The sequence below is a fragment of the Miniopterus natalensis genome, chromosome 8 (genome assembly GCF_054644295.1).
Source record: "Miniopterus natalensis isolate mMinNat1 chromosome 8, mMinNat1.hap1, whole genome shotgun sequence".
Lineage (NCBI taxonomy): Eukaryota > Metazoa > Chordata > Mammalia > Chiroptera > Miniopteridae > Miniopterus > Miniopterus natalensis.
The window spans coordinates 82,580,274-82,601,397 of NC_142088.1; the positions used below are offsets into that span (position 1 = coordinate 82,580,274).

A 21,124-nucleotide genomic window follows, 5' to 3' on the forward strand; every position below is an offset into this window, starting at 1 on the left:
ATATGCATAGTTATTGTTAAGATGTAACTAATATGCCATAAAACTCAGCCTTTTAAAGTGGACTATTCATTGGTTTGTAGAGTATATGCAGTTACAAAACTATTATCTCTAATTTCAGAACATTATCATCACCCCCAAAATAAACCCGACACCCAGTAGCAGTTACCCTCCATTTTCTCTGCCCCTACCCCTCTCAGCCATGAGTTGGTTTCTCTCTCTGTGGATTTGCCTGTTTGAGACATTTTATATAAATGGATTCATACAATATGTGGTCTTTAGTGACTGATTTCTTTCACTTAGCATAATGCTTTCAAGGTTTATCTTTGTTGGAATCTGTGTCAGTACTTCATTCCTTTCTATGGGCAAATAATAGTTTCTCAAATGGCGCATTTTATCCATCAGTTGATGCATATTTGGGTTGTTTCCACTTTTGGTTACTATGAATAATGCTACTATAAACAGTCGTGTATAGATTGTCTTGGGTATATAGCTAGTAGTGGAATTGGCTGCTTATTTTAACAGCCTGAGGAACTACCAACATGTGTTCCAAAGCAGCTGCACCATTAGACTTTTGTGCCAGCAGACTATCCAGGCTCCACTTTCTTCACATTCTAGCCAACACTTGATATTGTCTCTCTCTAAGTATAGCCTATATTTTCTTTGCCCAGTGTCTATTCAGATTATTTGCCCATGTGTAACTGGGTTATTTGTTTTGTTATTTTTGAATTATAAGAGTTGTTTAAGTATTCCAAGATACTAATCACTTGTATGTATTATTCCACATATTTTCTCTCGTTTTGTTATTTGCCTTCTCACTGTTAGGTGGAGCCCTTTAAAGCTCTGATGTTTTTTATTTTGATTAAGTCCAACTTGCTCCTTTCCTTCGTTGCTTTGCTGTCCGAGTCACACATGAGAAACCGTTGCTCACCTCGGTCACAGAGACTTGTACTCTCCTCTCCTGAGATTCTGTAGTTGTTCTTTTAGCATTTAAGTTCTGATCCTTCTCCGCAAGTTTCTGTGTAAAATGTGAGGCAGGCGTCCACCTTTGTTTCAGATCTAATTTGACATGCAACTAGATATCTTTTGGGGTAATCAGTTGTCTCAGCACCACTTATTGAAAAGGAGACTCTTTCCTCACAAATCGTCACAGCACCTTTCTCGAAAATGAACTGCTGATCTCTGTATAGTTTCACCTTTGGACTGTGCTGTTTTCCACTGATCAGTATATGTTTTCTTATGTAAGTACCTCATAGCCTTGATTATTGTCGTGCTCATATGTGAATTTTTTAGATCTTTGGCTCATCGGTGTTCTTTCATTGTCATGTAAATCCTAAGATCAGCTTGTCCGTTTCTGCAACTAGGGCTGTTAGGATTTTGAGAGGAACTGTATAGAATCTGTAGCTCAATTTGGAAGTATTGACGTGTTAACAATATTGAATCCTCCAACCCATGAACACAGGATGTGTTTTCATTTATTTTGGTCTAATTATTTTATTTCAGTGATGTTTTGTATGAAGAAATTTATTTCTTAGTATTACATTCTTTTTTGATGTTACTGTAAATGGAATTGTTTTTTAAATTTAATTTTCGGATAGTTCATTGATAGTGAATAGACATTGTTCTTCTGTGTTGCAACCATTTGTTAGTTCTAACAGTATTTTATGGATTTTTTAACACCTCCTATGTAGAAACTATTGTCATCATGCCAGTATGTCACCTGTAAATAGAGATAGTTTTGATCCTTCCTTTACAGTCGGGATTTTTTTACGTTTTTTTATTTCTTTTTGTCTTGCTTAATTCCCTGCTTTCTAGTACTATGCTGAATGGAAGTGGTGTGAGTGATCATCCTTGTTTTGTTCCAGATCTTAGGGGAAAGTCAGTGTGACCCATTAGCTGTTGGCTTTTTTTGCAGATTGCGTTTATTGGTTTTTGAAATTTTTCTTCTAGTCTTAGTTTGTTGAGTGCTTTTTTGTTTGTTTGTTTTTTATCATCAAAGTGTGTTGGATTTGGTCAAATAATTTTTTTTTGTTTATTAAGATGGTCACGTAGCCCGGCGAGGCGTGGCTCAGCAGTTGAGCGTCGACCTAGGATCCAGGCGATCAGGGTTCGATTCCCTGTCAGGGCAAATGCCTGGTTGCAGGCTTGATCAATGACTCTCTCATCATTGATGTTTCTATCTCTCTCTCCCCCTGTCCTTCCCTCTCTCTGAAATCAATAAAGATATATTTAAAAAAAAAACAAAAAAGATGGTCATGTATTTTTTGTCCTTTATTTATTAATAGGGAGCATTATGTTGACCTAACTTTGAATTCCTGGGGTAAATCCCATTTTGTTGTGGTGTATAATTCTTTTTTAAAATTATTTAATTATTTTTTAAAATATATTTTCATTGATTTCAGAGGACACAAGGGGAGAGGGGGAGAGAGAGATAGAAACATCAGTGATGAGTCAGTCATTGATTGGCTGCCTCCTGTACGCCCCCTGCTGGGGATCGAGCCTGCAACCCAGACATGTGCCCTGACCCGGAATCCAACCACAATCTCCTGGATCATAGATTGATGCTCAAACGCTGAGCCACGCCAGCCGGGCAATGTGCATAATTCTTTCTATGTAGCATTTGTGTATAATTGTTAAATTTTTTATATCAACTTAATTTCAATAATACAGGAAAGCTTTGTTTTTCTGTAGCTTTATTTAGCCCCTCCTTTATATTGTTATTGTCATGCAAGTTGCATCTTTCCACATTATGTGCCCATTGGCATCAATTTATAACTGTTCCCTCTTAGAATTATCTTTTAAGTGAGGTAGAAATAGTTACAACCCAAAAATACATTTATGCTCTTTATATTTACTTATGTGGCTACCTTTACTTGAGCTCTTAATTTTTTGTGTAGATTCAAATTATTGTCTTATCTCCTTATATTTTAGCAAGGAATCCCCTTAGTATTTATTATAGGTTAGTATTCATTATGCCAATGAAAATTTCTCTTCATTTTTCTTTATCTGGGAATGTGTTTATTTGCTCTTCATTTTTTTTTTAAATGTATCTCTATTGATTTCGCTGACAGGAAGGGAGAGGGAGAGAGAGAGATAGCAACATCACTGATGAGTCATTTATCGGCTGCCTCCTGCATGCCCCCTGCTGGGGATTGAGCCCAAAACCCAGGCATGTGCCCTGACCAGGAATTGAACTGTGATCTCCTGGATCCTAGGTCAACAATCAGCTGCTGAGCCAGGCCTGGTCCAGCTGCCCTTCATTTTTTAATGAAAATTTACCTGGATATGGAATTGTTGGTTGACTGCCTTTTCTTTTCAGTGCTTTGAATATGTAGTTCCATTGCTTTTTGATCTCTGGTTTCTCTTGAAAAATCAGCTGTTAATATGATTCAGGATCAGGTCTATGTGATAAATATTTCTCTGTTTTCAGGATCCTCTCTTTGGTTGGTTTCAGGATCATTCAGGATCCCCTTTCACTTTTGACATTTCATAATTATGTCTAGTTGTCGAACTCTTTTTTTCCTACTTGAAGTATATTACATTTCCCTCCCTCCCTTCCTTCCTTTCTTCCTTCCTTTTTACAACAGGCTACAGTTAACCCTTGAGCAATTTAGGGTTGGGGTGCTAACCCCCTACACAGTCAAAAATTTGCATATAACTTTGACTCCCTTAAACTTACCAAGCTTTCTGTTAGTGACTGGAAGCCTTACTGATAACATAAAAAGTTGATTAACACCCATTTTGTGTGTCATATGTATTATATACTATATTCTTATAATAAAGTAAACTAGAGAAAAAAATGTTACGAAAATCATAAGGAAGAGTAAATACATTTACAATATTTATTGAAAAAAACCCACGTATTAGTGGTCCCTTATGGACCCACGTACTGCACACCCGGATTTTTCAAGGGTCAGCTATACAAGTATTTCTATAATATGAGAGGTACAAAGGGAAGAATAATAAATGATTTCTCTTTCCCCCACTGTACTTATGATTCTGGAAATATAGGGTTACTTGGATGCCTGAGATTGGAGAAAGCTTGGGGTGATTTTTATTACAAAGTATATTAACTGCTTGAGTGAATGCATGTGGCTTTTTTCTTTAAGAGAAGCTAACAATGAGCAGATCTCAGTGGATTTCTGCTTGTGGTAAGTTGTCTGTTTGTGGGGTTTTTTCTCATTTAATCCTCACCGGAGGATAATTTTTCCTTTGATTTTTAGAGAGAGAGATTGATGTGAGAGAAAAACTGATTGGTTTCCTCCCTTATGCGCCCCAACTGGGCCGGGGTTTGAACCCACCACCCTTTGGTGTGTGGGCCGACGCTCTAACCATTGAGCAACCCTGGCCAGGGCATGCTTATGTTAACTCTTTACTAATTTGAAGAGCTTGCTTATTTCTGGGGAAGCACAGTAGTGTGTGGAGAGATGAAATAAACCTGGATTTGCATTTCACATTTCGCTTCTCATCAGCTCTGTGACTGTAAGTCGCTATTTAACCTGTGCCACAGCTTCCTTATCTTTAAAATGGACATCAATAACATCTGCTTCACATTGTTGAAGGAGTTAGCATTTTACTGTGCATAATACACCAAGCTATGCTTGGCAATGATAAGGGCCTGTAATGTGGTAACTTCTGGTTTTAGCTGTTACCCATACATAAGAAGATGATATAAAGTTAATGATTTTTTAGTTTCTAATAAATTATTCTTGATCAGATTTGTTTAGCAGTCATCCCACCACACCCTGTTTCCATTTCTTCTGTAGGGTGAACTGTCCCACGATCAAGATGTGGTAGAGTATATTATGAATCAGCCGAATGTTGTTCCACGAATCAACCCTAGGATTTTGACGGTTGAGCGAGAATACCTGGATTTAACAGCAACCAGTAAGGAGCATTTCAGGAACACTTTGGGTGGTTTTGATTTGTCTTTCAGAATCTTTGCATTTGTTAGATTGTGGTGTTCAGAAGATAACCCAAGATTGCTACACAATTTTATGTTTAAACTCATTGCACCTTGAGTTTATAATGCAGGCTTCTAAATTCACATGTCCTCCAAAAGGAGAGAATTCTTCCTGGATAAGCCCTTGTAAACTTTGAGAAGTATTCAGTGCCTTTTAATTACGAACTAAACAAGCTTAGGTGATAAAAAGGGACTTGTACTATTGACTTTATTATAAAGCTTTTATGCAGCTGTCTTCTCTTCGTCATCATTCTGGGTTCGGTCAGCAATGTTGACAAATATCCTAGGTAGTTTTTCTCTGAGGACATAAGAATGCCTTTCTAAAAAGTAAAGCTTCATTGAGAAATAGTGTCATACCATAAAACTCTTTTAAAGTGCACAAATTTTAGTATATTTTCAGAGTTGTGTGATCATTTCCACTCTCTAATTTTCGAACATTATCATCACCCCCAAAAGAATTGATGTGCCCATCAGTAGTCACTTCCCATTTTTCCCTTCTCCTGTCCTCCAGCAACCACTAATCTAGTTTTTGTTTCTATGGGTTTTATATTCTGGGTGTCTCATATAATGGGGAACTTTTGTGACTGGCTTCTTTCACTTAGCATAATGTCTCTCAGGTTCATCCATGCTGTGGCATGTGTCAGTAGTACTTCATTCTCTTTATGGCTGATTAATACTCTTCCGTGTAGATGGCAGATGTTTCGCTTATTATTCCTCAGTTGATGAATGTTTGGGTTGTTTCCACAAGAAACCTTTTAAGAGGCAGATATGTTAAGCCCAGGTGCAGTTTGTTCCTTCTGCCTTTCTGTGAGATTCTGAAAGCTTTAGTAAACAGCTGGAAATAAGGGGGAGCCATCATCACTTGTCTGGAAATCTCACTGGGAGGGAAAAGATACCTGTACTAGTGAAGTAAAAACCAAGTGTACTTGTTGTCATTGAGAATAATGAATATGTAGATCTATTTATGGTTGTTACTTTATGGCAACTATCTTGTAATCTAACTTGAAACAAAATATCTCTTCTTTTCGGAAAAGAAAAATGCACATATATGCTTATATTTGAAAAAGAAAATAGAATGTGAGCTGCATTGTTTCTTTACATTAGGTTTTAGATTTTTCACGATAAGTCTTTTTTTGTTTTGTTGTTTTTGTTAATCCTCACCTGAGGATATTTTTTTCCATCTATTTTTAGAGAGGGTGGAAAGTGGGAGGGAGAGGGGATAGAGAGAGAGAGAGAAACATCAATGTGACAGACACATCGATCGGTTGCCTCCTGTATACACCTCAACCAGGGCTGAGGATCGAACCTAAAACCCAGGTATATGCCCCCTTGACCATTGAATTGAACTCGGGACCCATCAGTTCAACCACTGAGGCACACTGGCCAGGGCACCAGAAATTTTAATAGAGCAAGGCGAACAGTGATATGAGTCTTTATCCTGAGTTGTTTTTGTTTCATCATTTTAAATTAAACTATCGGTAGTTATTTTTGGAGTACTCATGCATACGGAGCACAGAAATGGTTCTGTGTTCGGGATGCCTTTCTCCACGGGGTGCTGTAGTGATCAGCTGTGAAGTGGTGCTAGTCCCCAGAGGCAAAGCTATAGCCTGCTGGGGAACATGGGGAGCTATCAGTGAGGAGCAGCTGGCATCCTCTTGATCCAGCTCCCAGCCCCATCACCTGTGCTGTCCCAAACATCGTTAGAGAAGTCTAATGTCTGTCTTATTTACCATTGCTTTCCTTTTCTAGAATATTGACTGAAAGGATCATAGGTCCTTAGTATATTTTGTTGAATGAAAGTTTAGGTGGGTGAGTGGTGGGTGGACAGACAAGTAGATGGGAGGGTGGGCAAGCAGGATGTGATTGGAGGACAGTGAGAGGAGAATGGCAGTAGAGTTGGGTGTGATAATGCATAAGATTGGGGAGACTGCTATAGATAGAGGGTTTATGATACCAGTCTGGAGACCATTTTGTAGGTAGAAAGAAATTACTGGGTAGTTTAGAGCAACAGAATGACTTGCTGAAACTGGAATTTTAGCAAGAGTAATCTGAGGGGAAATGATTATTGAGAGCATTGCCCATAGGCACTAATCAGGATATGAATCTGAAAGTGACCTTTTGTTTCTGTTAGGGCTAAAAATATACTCTTTTCTGACACATGAAAACATTAAAATGAGAATTTTAAAGTTTTTTTTCTCCTATTCTTGTTCCCCCCCCACCAAAATAGGGTAAGGAAGAGCTTATTCTGGTTGATAGACAATAGAGGGAGAAATGAAGTTCAGGGGGTATTTTTAAGAGATCATTTTCCTCAGTCGCTAGTTGTAAAGTGATACAAGTAGGAATAGAATAAGTTTAAACTATTAAAATGACACATATGCATACGACAGTTATGTGAGATGTGTGCATTTTTATTACCTTTGTGTCTTAAAATGTGATTAATGGAATAGAGGTCAGTGGGATTGTAAAGTTATTCAATAAACATGAAGCAATATATTTCACTCATGCATTTTTATAAAACTTGTATTATGGTCATGTCATATTATCAGTTGAAATTAACATTAGATTGAATTTAGGCATATTAATTATAAATCTACTTCAATTTTTTTTCAGATAACTTTTTTGTGGATGACTATGCTAGATTTACTGTTTTGGATTCTCAAGGCAAGACTGCTGCTATAGCTAATAGTATGAACTATCTGACAAAGAAAGGTAACATATTCTAGGCTTATCTTGGATTCAACATTTGTTTTAGTATTTACAAAAAATTCAATCATTAGTATCTGTTGGGAGAGAGAGGTCATAATTTATTTTATTATTTCTTAGGATTTGAGTATAGAAAATACCTTTTTAAAATTTAATTCTTTATATATTTTTGAAAATTTAAATGCTGTCTTTATTACATTTTAAATTAGATATTAAAGTCAAAAGGAAAAAGGTTTGGGGGTTAAAAGTGAGAAAACATTTATGATGTTAATGGGCTGATAGATTGGAATTTGGTTTGACATGCCTCTTCAGTGATAGCATTGAGTTAATTTTTTAAGGATAAACTTGGTTCTAGAAATACTTGTATAAGTTTTAAAACTGATTTCATGTAGTTATTTATTTAGATAAAGACTGTGTGAAATGATGCCCTTATAATGGCAGACAAATGTTTTTCCCCTATGGTCACACTTACTGCCCTTTCAGAGTGCTGAATGTCATTTAAGGCAATTCTCATCTCCCAGAGAGAATATCTGGTTTCCTAGATACATTGAAGCACAGGTCATTCTCCCTCCATTTGATTCCTAAGAACCTGGTTCTGAGGAGAACTGGGACAGTGCTCAGCACTACTGGCACTAAGGAGCAGAAAAAAACCTAGATCATGTTAGGCATTATTTAAAATTTGACTCTGATCTTAGGCAATAATTATAGAAATGACATTTTCTTTTTTTCTACTCTTTCCTTTACCTTTGTCCAGGGATGTCCTCCAAGGAAATCTATGGTAACTTTAAACTTTAGAATGTTCTGTTTCTTTTCTTAATTATCTTATTTCAGGCACTGTTATACAGAATTTATTGACCCTTTATTGGGATGTTTCTGGAACCTGTGGGTAACAGTAGATAATTATTCATTCAGATAAATTTTGTATAAATGTTTACAAAGAAGCATATTTCAGAAAGTTACAAATTAATATGATTAAAGAGTATAATATGTTACCTACATGTTCAGGGCTCTTTTTCATTTTATATGCTAACAAATGCCCAAACCATAGTAGAATTAATAAGTGCATGTCCCTAGTTTATAATTAAGCCATGTGGAAGGTATTGCTTTCTTCTACTATCAGTTTCACTACTTTTGCTTTGTATCTTTATTAAACTTGTAATTTTCTTATTTTTTGCATGGTTTTCAGAAATTATTTGGCTTAATAACAGTATTGAAACATAGAATGTGCTTTCTTCCCTCCAACTTAATATGTTGTTTTCTTTTTCTACAGATGATTCTTTTATTAGGCCAGTAACTTTTTGGATTGTTGGGGATTTTGATAGCCCCTCTGGAAGGCAATTATTGTATGATGCTATTAAACATCAGGCAAGTGTCTGCAACTTTATTATGTCCTCATGAGCATTTGTGTGCCGATATTTTTGTTCTGGTGGGAAGACCAGGTCCTTCTCTCTTAGTGCTTGAGGAAATAGAGTGTTTTTTCTTCAGAGGTCTGCTGGCCAGTAAGGAAATAGAGAAGACTGCAGCATTCTACCTTTATTTAAGGGGATAGATTCTTTTAGAGGAAAAAATAATAAGGTCATCTTAGATGAGTTTTTATTGTATGCTGCTCTTGGTCTTGTGGCAGAGATGGTGTTGTACATGTGTGGGAGAGGCAGGTCTAGGTGTAAGTGCATGTATGATAGAAGTAGGTCTAGGCATGCAGAGGGACACACATGCACCTGGTCTGAAAGCTATGCAGCACATAAATCATAGCCCTTGAGTGAATGGCAGTGGGGGATAGTTGAGAAGAAATTGACCCTTCTAGAGAGTGTCATTGTCAGAGAATGAGATGTTACATTTCCTTTTCCTGAGCAGTTTTAGATTGGGTCTTCATCCAAACGTCACACCCCTCTTGTGTCTCCGTGGCGCCCTGTGTCTCAGGGAGGCATATCGAGGTGATGTCAGCTTCACTGATGTGCAAAGTGCCTTACTGTAAGGGAACAGATTAGTTGCTGTGATTAATTCAAAATTAAATTAGGAGTAGCCCTAGTGAAGGATGATAGATACGGTATAAGGAACTCGGACTCAGATTGATGGATGTTCAGGTGGTGGGAGAGTGGGGGGAGTCAAATATTTTTAAATAAGTATTTTAATTGAAGTAAAGTAAAATATAGGTTCAAAAGAAGTGCACAAATCATAGGATACACAGTGTCTCAAAGTGAGCACACCCGTGTGACCACACCAGGTAAAGAGAAGTACCAAATTCCTGAAAGCCCTCCCCTGCTTGTGGCGTATCAGTTGCCCCCTGGCCTTTTCCTCTTCTCACATCATACAGTAGGTTTGCCTATTTATTTATTTATTTTTTAAATGGAATCTTATAATATGTATTTGTTTCTTTCCTCAACATTTTTGAGATCCATGAAATTACAAGTAGTGATAGTTCTTTATCATTGTGTAGTTTTGTATCATGTAACTGTAATCACAAAGTTTTGTTTGTTTAGTGTATTTGATGGACATTTGGCTTATTTGTAGTTTGGGGCTATTCTGAAGAATCCTGCCGTGAATATTCTTATACATGTCTTTAGATATACATAAGTATGAATTTCTGATACGAGCCCTTTTTTGGTTCCCACATATCTTCTCTCACATGGGTTCTTGTCTTTTTACCCAGGGAGAGATTAACTTTTTACCCAGGGAGAAAAACTTTTAGAAATCTGGAAAGGCATGTGAATGAAGAAGGGTTTGAGGAGAGCTCCGAGGAGTGCTTGGGACTTAATAAGGAAGCAAAGATGGGTGTACTTGGGGTTCACATGCCAGTGCGAGGCGTGGTATGTACTAGAATACAAAATATGTGTGGGGGAGGAGTATAGGATTCTTAGGGTTTCTAATGTATGCTGTATTTACAGGATGGTAAGAAATGAAGTTGGAAAGGTTGGCTAGGGGCCAGTTCATGTAGGGGTTTGAATGCCTGGTTATAGCATTTTAATTTTGTTCTGTTTGCAGAGAGGAACTACCGAAGACTTTTAAGAGAGTATTATTTTCTCTTTATAGAATATGACTGATGTTAATGTCACTTTTAAAGTTGCAAACGTCTACCATATAACCCTTATTTCCTATTTTGTAAATAGAAATCCAGTAACAATGTTAGGATAGGCATGATCAATAATCCTGGTGATGACATAAATTATGAGAACATGCAGATCTCCAGAGCAATCTGGGCAGCTCTTCAAACACAGACCTCCAACTCTGCTAAGAACTTCATTACAAAAATGGCCAAGGAGGAGACTGCGGAGGCCCTGGCTGCAGGAACTGATATTGGGGAGTTCTCTGTTGGGGTGAGTCTCTGTCCATTGCTTGAGGCTACCTCTCTCTGTTACTTACCACAGAAGTTTGCTCCCATGGGCTGAAGTTTATGATAAGAATTTGGACTTTCAGTTTTGAATCTCAGGGTGTCTTTTTTTTGTCGTTGGAAGAATCTTTCCAAGAAATAACAATTCTGCCACATTCCCTTTATTGCTTTTAAACTTGTTAGGTTTCAAGATGTCAGTGATACAGGTTTATGTACGTTTTAAGCACAGGCCATTTGTTTTTATAGTTTTTAAAAGACAATATTTGACTTGTTGATAGAACGAAAAATTGAGATTTAAGTCAGTTAATGAGTTAGAAGCTAATGTGTTCTTGATGTTTTTCCAGTGTAAGCTCATGTTTATTCATTTATATGTAACATACCTTTTACTGTTTTTTTAGTCTTAAAATTTATCATAAAATGATGAGTATGCTTGATGTTTCAGTTAGAAGAAAGACTCTCACTTGAAATAGGAAATATTTTAAAATGCAGAATAAAGGTATCATGAACACTGGTTTGCTACCCAAACAGTCACATAAAAGAACTATGGAAGGAAATAAGCTTTACTTGATAGGTGGGAGGGTGGGGAAAATGGAAGGGAGAAGGGAGACATCATAATGCTAATTACTAAAGTTAGTTATTGCTTTCATTTATAGAGTTTTATTATTTATTCATTATGATTATTCATTTTTATGGTTTAATAACTTTTACTTTTCCTTAATGACAATTACTTTCCTAGGGCATGGATTTCAGTCTTTTTAAAGAGGTCTTTGAAGCTTCCAAAATGGATTTCATTTTGTCTCATGCCATGTACTGCAGGGATGTCCTGAAGCTGAAGAAGGGACAGAGGGCAGTGATCAGCAATGGAAGGGTGAGGATCTTGTCCTGAGACAAGCTTGCCTTCAGATTAGATCAGTGAGCAGTCTTGGCAGCATTCTCCTCTGAAGGTAGCAAACTCTTCAGACAGAGCCACTCATTTCCCAAAGGTGATTCGGGTGTTTACGGTGCTGATGACTTTGTGTGCTCTCTTATTTTGAAGGAGGTTTGCTCATTTTGACCTAGAAGTGTTCTGAGTTTAAGCAGCGAGGTGCAGTGGCTCTCAGAACCTAAGTCAGTGAGGCCTGTGACACATGAAACCCTGCTCGTCCGTGGGGACCCTGCTTATAGTGCAGTCTGTGCACTCAGTGGGGCCAGACTTACACTCTTCATAGAATCTTGGCCGCCACTGACATGAGAATGTAGACTGTGGTGCATACATCAGACTTTAAAGTCTTAGCACGTAGGGTAAAATCTGCCGTATCGACCACTACATCTCTATTTTGGCTTTATTATTTATATTCAGTGAGAATTAATGAAACCTATATTATTGTACTTCAGTTTGCTTACTGTAAAAATATTGTAAAGTAAACAAGTCTACACTCTGTGTAGTTGAGGAATTGATAAGCAAGCAAATAACAGTGTGAGTTCATCGGGATTTTATTTTTACATTTTCATTGACTTTATTCAGTCGCAAACATATCTTGGGTCTTTAACATGATTGGTTCATGAGATGGCCTGAGGACAAGAAAGGACTTCTTTACAGGTTGCATTTCTCCACTGACAACTCTGTTCTTCACAGATCATTGGGCCACTGGAGGATAATGAACTCTTTAATCAAGATGATTTCCACCTCCTGGAAAATATCATCTTAAAAACTTCAGGACAGAAAATTAAATCTCATATTCAACAGCTTCGGGTAGAAGAAGATGTGTAAGTTTTACATAGAAGAAATTTCTTATGTTTTAGGGGCTATATATATTTTTTAATCTGTATTTTTAAAATGTATTTTATTAAATTTAATTTTTCAATTACGGTTGACATTCACTATTATTTTATATTAGTTTCAGGTGGACGGCATAGTGGTTAGACATTTATATAACTTATGAAGTAATCCTCCTGATAATTCTACTACCCACATGACACCGTACATAGTCATTGCAATATTATTGAACTTTACATTGAACTGCAATATGCTGAACTTTACATTCTTGTGACTATTTTGTAACTCCTAATTTGTACTTTTTAATTGCTTTACCTTTTTTACCAAGTGCCCCAAACCCCCTTTCATCTGACAACCCTGTCTGTTCTCTGTATTTATGAGTCTGTTTCTGTTTTATATGTTTGTTTATTTTGTTCTTTAGATTCCACATATAAGTGAAATCTATGGTATTTCTCTTTCTCTGACTGACTTATTTCACTTAGCATAATACCCTCTAGGTCCACCCATACTTTCTCTAATGGCAAGATTTCATTCCCTTTTTTTTTTTGGCTGAGTAATATTCCATTGTATGTACATATACTAAATCTTCTTTATCCATTTACGTATCGATAGGCACTTAGGTTGCTTCCATATCTTGACTGTTGTAAATGATGCTAGAGTGAACACAGGGGAGCATATGTTCTTTAGAATTAGTGTTTTGTGTTTCTTGAAATAAATACCCAGAAGTAGAATTTCTGGGTCATAAGGCAGCTCCATTTTTAATTTTTTGAGGTAACTCCATATTGTTTTCCAAAGTGACTGCACCAGTCTGTATTCTCATGAAAAGTGCATGAGGGCTCCCTTTTCTTCACATCCTCACCAACACTTGTTTTTTGATTTATTGATGGTAACCATTCTGACAGGTGTGAGGTGATACCTCATTGTGGTTTAAATTTTCATTTTTGTGATAGTGACATTGAGCATTTTTTCATATGTCTCTTGTTTATCTGTATGCCCTCTTTGGAGAAGTGTCCAAGTTCCTCTGCCCATTTTTAAATCAGATTGTTTGGTTTTTGGGGTTCCAGTTATTTGAATTCTTTATAAATTTTGGGTGTTAACCCCATATCAGATGTATCATTGGTGATATATTCAGTAATAATAATAATAAGCTCTTATTCAGTAGGTTGTCTTTTTGTTTTATTGATGATTTCATTTGCTCTCCAAAAACTTTTTAGTCTGGTGTAGTCTAAATTTTTTTCTTTTTGCTTTTGTTTCTCTTACCTGAGGAGATATGTCAGAAAAAAAAATTACGAAGAACAGTGTGACAGAGTTTACTGCCAATGTTTTATTTTTTTTATTAATATATATATATATATTTTTTTTTTTTGATTTTTTTTTGGTTTATTTTTGTTTAAAATATTACAGATGTCCCATTTTCTCCCCAATGACTCATTCCACCCTGTCCCATCTCCTCCCCCTCCCCAGTCCCTCTACCAACCATTGTCCGAGTCCTTGGGGTGTGCATACACGCATATAAATTCTTTGGTTACTCTCTCCCCTTCCACCCATCCACCCTCCTCCATCCCTCTGACATTCGTCAGTCTGATCTGTGCTTCCATGTCATTGATTCTACTCTGTTCCTCAGTTTATTAAGTTCTTTAGATTTCACATATAAGTGAGGTCATGTGATGTTTGTCTTTCTCTACCTGGCTTATTTCCCTTAGCATAATATTCTCCAGGCCCATCTATACTGTCCCAAAGGGTATGAGATCCTTCTTCTTTACAGCTGCATAGTATTCCATGGTGTATATGTCCCACAGCTTTTTATCCACTCATCTACTAATGGGCACTTGGGCTGTTTCCAGATCTTAACTATTGTAAATTGCTCTGCTATGAACATAGGGGTGCATATGTTGTTTCTCATTAGTGTTGCAGGATTCTTAGTATATATTCCTAGAAGTGGGATCACTAGGTCAAAAGGCAGCTTCACTTTTAATTTTTTGAGGAACCTCCACACTGTTTTCCATAGTGGCTGTACCAATCTGCATTCCCAGCAGCAGTGTACCAGGGTTCCCCATTCTCCACACCCTCGCCAGCACATGTCGTTTGTTGATGGAGCCATTCTTATAGGTGTGAAGTGAGACCTCATTGTGGTTTTAATTTGCATCTCTGATGATTAGCGACGTTGAGCAATTTCTCATGTGTCTCTTGGCCATCTGAATGTCCTCTTTGGAGAAGTGTCTATTCAGGCCCTTTTCCCATTTCTTAATTGGGTTGTTTGTCTTTCTCTTGCTGAATGCTATGAGTTCTTTGTACACTTCGGAAATTAGCCCCTTATCAGATGCATCCTTGGCAAATATGTTTTCCCAGACCGTGGGGTTCCTTTGTATTTTGAGGCTGTTTTCTTTTGCTGTGCAGAAGCTTTTTAGTTTGATGTAGTCCCATATGTTTATTTTTTCTTTTGTTTCTCTTGCCCTAGGAAATGTATCAGTGAAAAATTCCACTACGTGGGATGTCTGTGACTTTACTGCCTATGTTTTCTTCTAGGATTTTTATGGTTTCATGACTTACATTTAAGTCTTTTATCCATTCTGAGTTTATTTTTGTGTATGGTGAAAGTTGCTGGTCTAGTTTCATTTTTTTGCATGTATCTGTCCAATTTTCCCAGCACCACTTATTGAAGAGACTGTCTTTACTGCATTGTATGCTCTTGCCTCCTTTGTCAAATATTAACTGACCATAATGGCGTGGGTTTATTTCTGGGGCCTCTATTTTGTTCCTTTGATCTATATGTCTGTTGTTGTACCAGTACCAAGCCTTTTTTATTACAATGGCTTTGTAGTACAGTTTGAAGTCCGGTAATGTGATCCCTCCCACTCTGTTCTTTTTTCTCAAGATGGCTGCAGCTATTTGGGGTCTTTTTTGGTTCCTTATAAATTTTCAAAATGTTTGTTCTAGATCTGTGAAATATGCTGTTGGTATTTTAATAGGAATTGCATTGAATTTATAAATTGCTTTGGGTACTATGGACATTTTAATGATACTAATTCTTCCAGTCCATGAGCATGGTATATTTTTCCACTTGTTTATATCTTCCTCTATTTCTTTTTTTCAGTGTCCTGTAGTTTTCCGAGTACAGGTCTTTTACATTTTTGGTTAAGTTTATACCTAGATATCTTACTTTTTTTAGTTGCAACGGTAAATGGTTTTTTGTTGTTTTGTTTTTAGTTTCTCACTCTGAAAGTTCATTGTTGGTGTATAAGAATGCCATTGATTTACGGATGTTGACTTTGTATCTGGCTACTTTGCAAATTCATTTATCAAATCTAGTAGTACTTTGATGGAGTCTTTAGGGTTTTCTATGTACAATATCATGTCATCTGCAAATAAGGACAGTTTTACTTCCTCCTTTCCAGTTGGATGTCTTTTATGATTTCTTCCTGTCCGATGGCTGTGGCAAGGACTTCCAGTACTATATTGAATAACAGTGGTGAGAGTAGACACGCCTGCCTTGTTCCTGTTTTTAAGGGAAATGGTTTTAGTGTTTGACCATTGAGTGTGATGTTGGCTGTAGGTTTGTCATATATGGCCTTTATTATGTTGAGGTATGATCCCTCTATTCCCACTTTGCTGAGAGTTTTTATCAGAAATGGGTGCTGGATTTTGTCAAATGCTTTTTCTGCATCTAGTGATATGATCACATGATTTTTGTCCTTCATTTTGTTTTTGTGATGTATCACGTTTATTGATTTGCGGATGTTATACCAGCCTTGCATCCCTGGAATAAATCCCACTTGGTTGTGGTGTATGATTTTTTTAATGTCTTGCTGGATCCGGTTTGCTAGTATTTTAGTGAGGATTTTAGCATCTATGTTCATCAGGGATAGTGGCTTGTAATTTTCTTTCTTTGCAGTGTCTTTATCTGGTTTTGGGATTAGGATAATGCTGGCCTCATAAAAAGAGTTTGGGAGTTTTCCCTCCTCTTGAATTTTCTGAAGTAGTTTGAATAGGTGTTAATTCGTCTTTGAATATTTGGTAAAACTCACCTGTAAATCCATCTGGTCCAGGACTCTTGTTTGCTGGGAGTTTTTTGATTACTGCTTCAATTTCATTAGTTGTTATCGGCCTATTCAGGTTTTCTGCCTCTTGATTCAGCATTGGAAGGTTGTATGCTTCTAGGAATTTGTCCATTTCACCCATGTTGTCCAGTTTGTTGGCATATAGTTGCTCATAGTATTTTCTTATAACCCTTTATATTTCTGTTGAGTCAGTTGTTATATCACCTCTTTCATTTCTGATTTTATTTATTTTAGTCCTCTCTCTTTGTTTCTTGGTGAGTCTGGCTAAAGGTGCATCAATCTTATTTATCTTTTCAGAGAACCAGCTCTTGGTTTTATTGATCTTTTGAAATTTTTTTTTAGTCTCTCTGTCATTAATTTCTGCTCTGATCTTTATTATTTCCTTCTTTCTACTTCCTTGGGGTGGTTCTTGCTGTTCTCTTTCTAGTTCTTTTAGTTGTTGTGTTAGATGGTTCATTAGATCTTTTTCTTGTTTCTTGAGATAGGCCTGTAATGCTATGAACTTTCCTCTCAGGACTGTTTTCACTGTTTCCCATAAGTTTTGGGTTGTTTTCTGGTCATTTTCATTTTTTTCTATAAAGTCTTTGATTTCTTCCTTGATCTCATTGGTAACCCATTCATTGTTTAATAGCATACTATTTAGCTTCCATGTGTTGAATATTTTTGAGTTTTTTCATAAAGATTGATTTCTAGTTTCATGGCATTGTGATCCGAGAAGATGCTTGATATGATTTCAGTCTTCTTGTATTTGTAGAGATTTGCCTTGTGCCCTAACATGTGATCTATTTTTGAGAATGTTCCATGTGCACTTGAGAAGAATGTGTATTCTGCTGCTTTGGGGTGAAGTGTTCTGTAAATTTCAATTAAATCCATTAGGTCTAGTGAGTCATTTAAGGTCTGTTTCCCTGTTGATTTTTTGTCTTGATGATCTTTCCAGTGCTGAAAGTGGGGTGTTAAAGTCCCCCACTGTGATTGTGTTGCTGTCAATCTCCCCTTAATGTCCCCCAAGACATTTTTTATATATTTAGGTGCTCCTATATTTGGTCTACATATATTTATAAGGCTTATTTCCTCCTGTTGGATTGATTGTTTTACTATTATGTAGTGACCGTCTTTTTCTTTTGTTATGGTCCTAATTTTGAAGTTTGTTTGGTCAAAAATAAGTTTTGCTAGTACAGCTTTTTTTTCATTTTCATTTGCATGGAATATTTTTTCCTTCCCTTCACTTTTAGACTGTGTGAATCTTTTGCTCTCAGGTGGGTGTAGACAGCATATATTTGGGTCCTGTTTTCTTACCCATTCAGCTGCCTTATGTCTTTTGATTGAAGCATTTATTCCATTTACATTTTAGGGCACTATTGGTAGATACTTATTTAATGCTATTTCCTCTTTTATGCTGTTGTACCTTTCAATATTTCTTCTTTTTCTTAGAGCAGTCCTTTTAGCATTTCGTGCAATGCTGGTTTCATGGTACGAACTCCTTTAGCCTTTTTTTTTGGTCTGGGAAGCTCTTTATTTCACTTTCAATTATAAATGATAGTCTTGCTGGATAAAGCAATCTTGGTTGCATGTTCTTGCTTTTCATTACTTTGGGAACTTTATGCCATTCCCTTCTGGCCTGAAGAGTTTCTGTTGAGAGATCTGCTGTCAGCCTTATGGGGGTTTCCTTGTAGGTCACTGGTTGTTTCTCTCTTGCAGCCCTTAATATTCAATCTTTGTCCTTAACATTTGCCATTTTAATTAGGATGTCTCTTGGAGTGGGTCTCTTTGGGTCCCTCTTGTTTGGAACCCTCTGTGCTTCCTGAACTTGTGTGGCTTTCTCCCTCTCCAGTGTAAGGAAGTTTTCTGTCATTATTTCATCCACCAAGTTCTCTATTCCTTGCTCTCTTTCCTCCCCCCTGGCACCCCTATGATGTGAATGTTGTTTTGCTTCATGTTGTTCCAAAGCTACCTTAGACTTTCCTCATGCTTTTTAAGTGTTTTTTTCTTTTTGCTGCTCTGTTTTTTTCTACCTCATCTTCTAAGTCACTACTTCTGTCCTTTCCTTCATTGAGCCTGCTTTTAATTCCTTCCAGCGTATTCTTGATCTGAGATACAGTATTCTTCATTTCTGCCTGGTTCTTATTTATGATATTTAGCTTTTTTTCTTCTTCTTCATGTTTTCACTAAGTTCCTGGACCTTCCTGTTAAGTATCATGTTGTTCTCATTAATTTCCTTAAGCATCTTTATAACCTTTACTCTGAACTCTATTTCTGATAACTTGCTTTCCTCCATCTTTTTTCTGGTGATTTTCCCTTTTCTTTAGTTTGGGGGTTGCTTCTTTGTCTCCCCATTTTTGTTGCTCTTAATGTTTGTATCTGTATATTACATGCATTTGCTGTGTCCCAGTCTTGTGGTTTGGGATTTTTTAGTGTATGTCCAGTGGGACCCAGAGGTCTCTTTTCCTATACTTCTGAACTCTTTGCGCTAGGCGTATCCCTTTTGTCAGTTTCCCTTTTGTGGGTTCTTCAGGGTCTCCTGTTGTGATTGGGTCTAGATTGTTGTTGACCTGCTTTTGGGAGGACTATCTTCTCAGGTTGGCTAACAGTGAGGCTCAGCCACTACCTGGTTGTGTGAGCTATTTTACTGGTGCTGACAGGGCAAAACAAAACACAGACAAACTGCCAGGAAACAAACAGTTAACTTACAAAATATCCTGACAATCACAGTGAAAACATCCCAAGAGAAAGTAGAATAGAGAGAGAGAAGTGAGAACACAATTACTAATGCAAAAAAGAAAGAAGGAGAAAAGGATATTATTGCTAGTAGTAAAAAATAATAAAAAGTAAAAAATAGAGAAGCTACTAGGAGGTAAAAGAGGCAGAAAAAAGATTCTGAAAGTAAACGGGAAAGCAGAAAATATAAGGATAGAGAGTAGGAATAGGAAAATGGTTGAAAAATAAAAAATAAAAATAGACAATCATAAACAAAAAGACTAGAAGACATAAAATAAAAGGAGAGAAAAAGAGAAGAGAAAAACAAGTTATGCCAATGGAACAAGAAGAGAGAGAAAGGTAAAGCAAGGGCAGGAAGGGAGGCCAATAAGAGATATGGGGGAAATATAGAGAAAAGCAGTAAACAATTATTGGTTATAATGACAATATACCAGCATTAAAGCAACGAATATCAAGAAAACCTTGATGATAGAACAAAAATACAAAACACAACAAAGCAGGAAAAACAAAGCAAGACAAAACAAATTCTAAAATATTAATTAAAAAATTAAAAACAACTAAAATATGTTAAAAAAAAAAAAAAAATCAGTTGAGTTTCACCTGGGCAGCTTATGTTATCTGAGGCTCACCGTTTTGTTTGCTGATTTTGGGTCTCCTGGGAGGTATGTGTGTATCGGCGAATGTCAGGAGCTGTCCTGGTTTGGCTCTGGTGTCCTCAGGTAGTTGGGAGGTCTGAGGCTCTCTGTGGACCACCTCCACCTGTCAGCTATTTTGCCTCTCCCTTGTAGTTGCCTGGTCTTACTCCAGAGTCTTCTGAAAAGTCTTTAGGGTGCAGGATGGCTAGTGTAGCTCGGGATGTTGCTCCCCTTATTTAGAGGTTTTCCTGTCAGGCACTCACTGTGGGGAAGTTAGTTTCTGCTCCAAAGCCCGCTCCTCAGTCTCTACCCTGTCCTCTGATTCTAGTTCCCCAGGCACTGGCCCTGCTGCATGTTCAGATTGAAATCAGTCTGTTGCCTGTTCTCTATAGGTGGTTTCAGCAGCCTGGGCTCAGTGGGTTCAATTAAAATACATTCAGGTGAGCAGTTTATCTGCCCAGCCCCCAGAAGGAGTTTTAAGCTTTTCCACCAATTCCAAAACAGTAGTCCTTGAGAGTCTTACTCTTGTCATCCTGTGAGCTGTTTTCCTTCCCCCCTGAGGACTGTACCCTGTGGGGGATATCTGGGGCTTCCTTGAGCTGAACCAGCCCTTTTCCTGTTAGGAGTGGTGCTCCTAGCCTGCAGGAGAGGTAGGTGTGCTTCACCCCTCGCTTCCCAGCTCTGGTTGGGTGATGCTCGGGACACTTATTTTAAACTCCCCACAATGCAGGCACAAATGCCAGCTTTGGCTGGCCTGTCTCACCAGTGCAAGCCAGGAAGGTGGACATGTGTTCAGCAATGAAAAATGCACCAAGCAACAAAGAGGCAGAGAACCCACCCTGTGAGGTTCTGGCACCCATGCACCTCGGAACCAAGCAGCAGAGGTCACAAAGTCAGTCCCACATAGTCCTCCTGCATAGCTGATCTCAGTAAAGCTTTGGGCATCTCCTCTGCGCTATCCCAGCTCCC

The 21,124-nt window shown here is 37.4% G+C and overlaps 1 protein-coding gene across 2 annotated transcripts in view; it reads left to right on the forward strand.

Moving 5' to 3' along the window:
* Positions 1-21,124, forward strand: part of UGGT1 (UDP-glucose glycoprotein glucosyltransferase 1) — a 143,153-nt gene that overhangs the window by 76,850 nt on the left and 45,179 nt on the right. For both annotated transcript variants that reach the window (XM_087819948.1, XM_087819947.1), the window contains exons 19-25: positions 4,764-4,884; positions 7,571-7,669; positions 8,418-8,441; positions 8,934-9,028; positions 10,771-10,977; positions 11,728-11,859; positions 12,607-12,737. In XM_087819948.1, the coding sequence (XP_087676074.1) occupies positions 4,764-4,884; positions 7,571-7,669; positions 8,418-8,441; positions 8,934-9,028; positions 10,771-10,977; positions 11,728-11,859; positions 12,607-12,737 (809 nt within the window). The remainder of the gene's footprint in view (positions 1-4,763; positions 4,885-7,570; positions 7,670-8,417; positions 8,442-8,933; positions 9,029-10,770; positions 10,978-11,727; positions 11,860-12,606; positions 12,738-21,124) is intronic.